This window comes from Megalops cyprinoides, chromosome 4 (genome assembly GCF_013368585.1).
Source record: "Megalops cyprinoides isolate fMegCyp1 chromosome 4, fMegCyp1.pri, whole genome shotgun sequence".
In the NCBI taxonomy this organism is placed as follows: domain Eukaryota; kingdom Metazoa; phylum Chordata; class Actinopteri; order Elopiformes; family Megalopidae; genus Megalops; species Megalops cyprinoides.
The window spans coordinates 37,623,720-37,629,593 of NC_050586.1; the positions used below are offsets into that span (position 1 = coordinate 37,623,720).

Consider the following 5,874-nt stretch of genomic DNA (forward strand, 5'->3'; position numbering starts at 1 on the left):
TAGTGAGCTGTTATTATAAATGTGTAGCTGAATACTCATCAGCATTTAAGCATGGATTAACCTGACTGCTTAACTAGCCATTCGTTCCTTCCTTTCTGCTTTCAAAAGCAACACACTTTTGAAATCTACAATATGTCATTGAAATCATCCTACAACTCTGAAGGGAGTTTTGAAGGTCAGTGTCAGTGTGGATGCCGGTCTGTTGTGGCTCCCAGCACAGAATAAGCTGTCAGTGCATATGCAACGCTATGCAGACAGAACATTTCTGTATAAATAATTTAAACCTGTAGTGCGGAGCTCTGCAAAAGAAGGGCTCCTTTCTACCCAGCACTCCCTTCATCTGACCACATTTTAAAAATGCCGAAAAGCTGACATATTGCTAGTTTTTCTATCACATAACATGGATAATTGGTCTAATGAGATGTTTAAAAATGGTGGTGCCTACTCCTGGTATTCAAGTTTAAGAGCTTGTACAGTTTGCCATGTGTGACATTTGGAGACAAGTCATGGGAAGAAAGTGCCAAAGAATATATATATATATACAGGATTGGAGAAGTCCCACATCAGCTTCATGCATTAAATGAAGTTTGTCAGTAATGCAAGAAAAGAGTTTCCTGCTTTTAACAGGTGATGTATAGATCAAAGTCACTTTCAAGATATTTGATGACTGCTGACCTAGGAGTGACTCAGTTTGGAGCATCAAAACAAGGATTCACTCCTGACGGCTCACCTGCAGCAGCTACTGTGAAAGGTCTGTCCTTTATTCATGTTTTGTCCTGGCTGGAGACGTGTTTTACTTTTGAGTTAGTCATTCTTCCTCCTGAATGGAGAGTTAAAGAATGGTATAGCAACAAATTAAATACTGCTATAAAGTCATAATAGTGTAATTTAGAGTCTTTTTTTTCTTCATCCTCTTTTTGTTTTCACAGAGACAGCTACAAAGACCTCCGTAGGCAGTTTTATGGAAATCAACAAGATCCTTCTAATCAGTAATGAGGAGTTTACGCCCTGCCATTTGATGGATCATCACTGGGCTTTCTTTTCAAAATGTGAAGACTGGGAGACACTCTCTGAAAGTTACTGATCAAAGCAATACAGTTTACATGATGTTCAGTACAGTTTTTGGTTATGCTTTACTACAGTTTCAGCAATGCTCAGAAGCTGCTGTGACTTAACTGGGTATTCTAGTGAAGTACTCGCGTTTTCATCGTAGAAAAGTCATTTTGTATCATTTGTCTGAATGCTATATGACATGTTTAGCCTGGTCTTAACAGTAAGATCGAATTAAATTTTGATCACTTTCTGCTCTGGGAATTCAGGTTTATTGCAAAGATTAAGTGCTTTGTATTGCTCTAACTGGACCACTTTGAAAACACGTAAAATAAAACGATTTACCATGGTCAGCTGTTCACTGTTGTGCTGTTGTCACTCCTGTCGTCTGTGGACTCTGGAATTAAGATGAAATATTACCTAAATAAATACAAAATAACCTTATTAGCATGAAGGCTAAAGCACTGCTTATTGTCTACGTTTATTAAGACCTCATTCTACCAATGCTGCCTGCTATCATCTGGTCGTTTTTATGTACATACTTGACAGGGCACACTGCAGTTGTAAGTGTCGGTACTCGGGGTTACGACATTCACAACTTAGGTTCACACCATTCACTGTTATGTGCTAACAGCTTTCAACTTGAAGCTCAAAGTTGCAATAAACTGGAGACAAATATATTGTTATACAAAGTGAATTACTCAAAGGCACGTGTGAAATTCATAATTCGATGCGGACCACGGGACGCACGCCGGCACCGAACCGATTCGCGCTCATGACGGCTTGCAGTGCATGGCTTTTGCCACACCTACTTCTCGCCTCCCCTCCCGTCAGCTTCAGCGAAATGTAAATCGCCAGTCCTGGAAGTCCTTACCATTCCAACTTGTCAGACGTGCCTGAAGAACCATGATCATCATGGACGTAAGTAATGTTTTGTGACTTTACTACCGAACTGTTCTGTTACGTTTTGATGCAATGTACCTGGCAGGTACAGGGGAGGTTAAAGGGGATTAGGTGGTGGAAACTATTCAAATTGTGTGCTTTGCGACGTATTTACTTAATTATTTAATTATTAGCGTAGCAGATTTGTGCATTCTGACATCAATATGCCACCCTTTTCGGGCGAGGTGCTGTGGGGAAAGTCAGGTGGTTGTAGCTATTTTACTCTTTCGGGAGGTACTGTACCCTGTGCGAGGTGAAAGGAATGGAAACGTTAATACATTAAACAAAACAATACATCATGAATATCGTTTTTATTGCCAAAAGCTTGCTGTATGACAATTACAATGGGCAACGCATCTTTTTGTTTTAAGTTTCCCTTTTAATCTTGCGACTTTAACAGAGAGAGGGAAAGAGAGGTATCATTTTTAGTTGCAATTTCAACGGATGCAACATCTGTCAGAATAAAGTGTCTCCAGTAGACTGGTGAGTTTAAAACTAACTACCTGGTATTAGTGAAGGGGTTTCAAAAGTCTTGCAATTAACATGAATTATGAATCTTGCCGCGGACAGTTATAATTGTAAATGCATTGGTTTATGTATGTATGTTGCAATGTAGCCTACTCTGTGATGTACTTTTTTTTGCTGTGGCTTTGTGTGAGTGGCCGTTGTACAACTGTTTTCATTAAGCGTACCTTGTAACTTGTTTTTTAGGTCGTCCCGTGAGAACTACAAAACTTTTAATGACACAGCTGCGAAATCGCTGTTGTTGTGCAAGGTAAACATTATGGATTAATCATTCAAGATCGTCATTTTAAAAGGTTAAATACTGTAACAACCTGATGAACTAAATAAGGCAAGGCATGGCTGTTTTAGACCTGGAGGATAAACTGAAACCACAAAATCAGCTGCGTGGAAAAAGTTCTGTAGTTATTAAATTCTGTTAGCAGAGTTTGAGACGTATTTATTATAAATTATTTATTTATTTAATTAATTTTGAACCTGAAGCTATTTGAATCTGAAATATTACTAATTTAAAACATTAGTAATAAAAACTGGGAGGTTGTAGCGCAAAAGGGAGAATATTAAGAATCTTTTGAAGTCTCCATTGGTAGTGTTTGACACAAGGTATGTAAGAGTAAGTACAGCATTGTTTTCAACTATGGTGTCCATTCAGATTTGCCATGTTAAAGTCCAAACACAATGTGAGAAAAAAAATCTTCAGTTAGAGGCTGAAAAAGGTTGTTTTTCCAGTTGTACCGGTTGTACCGGCACAATGATTGTGAGCAACACCATTTAATGTACTTTCTCTATAAAAATTGGACAGCTGATTTGGTCATGCAATTATATTGAGTGCTGTTCCATTCCAGTGATATTTACTGCATTTGCAGCTGACGAGGATGAGCAGCCCAGAGTTTCACCTTTAATGAATGACATTGGGAAGTTATATGTTAAAAAAACTACCTGTGGTTGGATTTCCATGGGAAACGTCTGGTGAATTGATTGAGCCATCCGCTGTATGTGTGTGGGGGAAAAAAATGACAGGCCTTTGTCAGTTTTGTCACTTTTAGGCTGTTTTGTGTTATCTGTTGTGTTATCTGTTTTGTGTTTTGTGTGAGTTTGCCATGCTAGATCAAGTTATATTTCTCATAAACTCATTTTTAAGATCACAGGCACATAAAGAAGCATGTTGACAATTATGTTTCTTGACGTGCTTTTCTATGCAGTGCATATCTTTAAATTAATTGTAATTTGTAACATTTAACATGTATTTTTCTACAGAATGAAAATAAGATGTGGCCGTCAACATGAGCTGCAGAACAAGTGCTTCCTCTTTTCCCTGTCGCTACTAATTTTATGTCTGTTGAAGCTGGTCTATGTAAAAGTGACCGTGAAAAAGAATTTTATCATCGAGCCATATGGATATATTTTTAACACTTCGAGAATCAAGCCCCGCATGTATGACGTTGACTGCAAAGCTATTTATGAACTGGATCCAGTGGAGGTGGGAAAGTCCTTAGAAATAAGGCAGAAAAACAATGAGTATTTAGAAGATGAGAAAATCGTATCCTTGACGTCAGACTGTCAGACATACATTCAGTTGAGGAGATATGCGGAGATACCTTTATCAAGCAAGGAGCGGGAGTTCCCCCTTGCTTATTCATTAGTTGTGCATAAGCACGCGTCAATGGTAGAACGCCTTCTAAGGGCGGTCTACATGCCTCACAACGTTTACTGTATTCACTATGATCAGAAGTCCTCCAAAACATTTATAGCTGCTGTGGAGAACCTCTCCAAGTGTTTCCCCAATGTCTTCATCGCGTCCAAGCTGGAATCGGTGCAGTATGCCCACATCACGAGGCTCAACGCCGACCTTAACTGTCTGTCAGACCTCCTCAAGGCCACGGTCAGGTGGAAGTACGTTATCAACCTCTGTGGCCAGGACTTCCCCCTCAGGTCCAACTTTGAGCTGGTGAGCGAGCTGAAGAAACTGAATGGGGCCAACATGCTGGAGTCGAGCCGCCCCAGCGAGTTGAAGAAGCTGCGCTTTGGCTTCCAGCACGTGCTGAAAGACGTGCCTTACGAGTACCAGAAACTGCCCGTCAAGACCGCGCAGGCCAAAGACCCGCCCCCGCACAACATCGAGATGTTCATTGGAAGTGCCTATTTTGTCTTGTCGCACGAGTTTGTGAGCTACATCAGCGACAGCCAGCTGGTGAAGGACTTCCTCGCCTGGTCAGAGGACACTTACTCCCCGGACGAGCACTTCTGGGCCACTCTGGTGCGAGTGCCCGGGGTCCCGGGCGAGATCCCCCGGGCCGAGCCCGACGTCACGGACCTGATGAGCAAGGCCAGGCTGGTGAAGTGGAGCTACCTGGAGGGGTCGCTGTACCCGGCCTGCACTGGCACCCACCAGCGCAGTGTCTGTATCTACGGCACCGCGGAGCTGCGCTGGCTCCTCAGCTACGGCCACTGGTTCGCAAACAAGTTCGACCTCAAAGTGGATCCTGTGCTCGTTATGTGTTTGGAGGAGATACTTGAAGAACAGCAGCAGCACTGGGTTAACGTGACGTCAAAGTGACCGTTTTCGAAGGGGGAGTTTGGTGGGGGTTATTTATTAGCTTGTGAAGGGATTTAATGTATGAAGGTTTTTTTTTAATGTCTGATGTAACACTTTCCAGACAGTATCACCACCTGCACTTTACATTCCAGATTTCAGGTACCGACTTTAGTACCAGATCTAAACATTGATCTGCCTCAAATCTTTTGTTTTGTTGCTGAGGACTGTGTACTTCCTGTACATCTTGGTTGTCAGCAGGTTGGTAAAACCCAAAGTTAGTCACATGAGAAGGAAAATGAATTTGTTAGATTACTGCGGATGACTACATTTTGAAAGAAACACAATTAGAGCAGTATGTGTTGTTGGCCACGTAGACTTAATTTCACATTGCAATAACCCTATTAATAATTTCCCACTCTTAAGTGCATTATTGCTTTATTGCTTTATATTTGTAGAAGTTTTTTCTTTTACAGATACACTGGCTCATTCACGAAATTGAAACTTTGTGCCTTGAAATGCTTTGTTACAGGGACAAATTATTTTTTAGATTTGTTAAATTTGTTTTGTTCTGAAATTGCACTATCATTGAAGACTGACAGAGAACAATTCCATCACTGAAGTATATTGCCTGTGTGGAAAAAGTAATTGGAATGATTTTCTTTTAATTATATATGAAGTAGACAAATTAAGATGGCTTTGATAGAATGAAATCAGAGACATTTTGTAGGAATAAAGGCGTTGAGGAATAAGAGCTTTTTAAAATTCCTGCCCATACCTGTCACTGTCTTAATAGGATTCATCTCAATGTGGACTTAGGGGAGCAT

At 40.7% G+C, this 5,874-nt stretch overlaps 1 protein-coding gene across 1 annotated transcript; it reads left to right on the top strand.

The window, feature by feature from the left end:
* Nucleotides 1-1,926: 1,926 nt before the first annotated feature.
* Nucleotides 1,927-5,508, top strand: LOC118776713 (beta-1,3-galactosyl-O-glycosyl-glycoprotein beta-1,6-N-acetylglucosaminyltransferase 4-like). Its single transcript, XM_036527223.1, has 3 exons — nucleotides 1,927-1,971; nucleotides 2,704-2,767; nucleotides 3,772-5,508. Exons 2-3 carry the CDS (start codon nucleotides 2,733-2,735, stop codon nucleotides 5,069-5,071), a joined length of 1,335 nt encoding a protein of 444 aa, XP_036383116.1. The 5' UTR covers nucleotides 1,927-1,971; nucleotides 2,704-2,732; the 3' UTR covers nucleotides 5,072-5,508.
* Nucleotides 5,509-5,874: the final 366 nt, after the last annotated feature.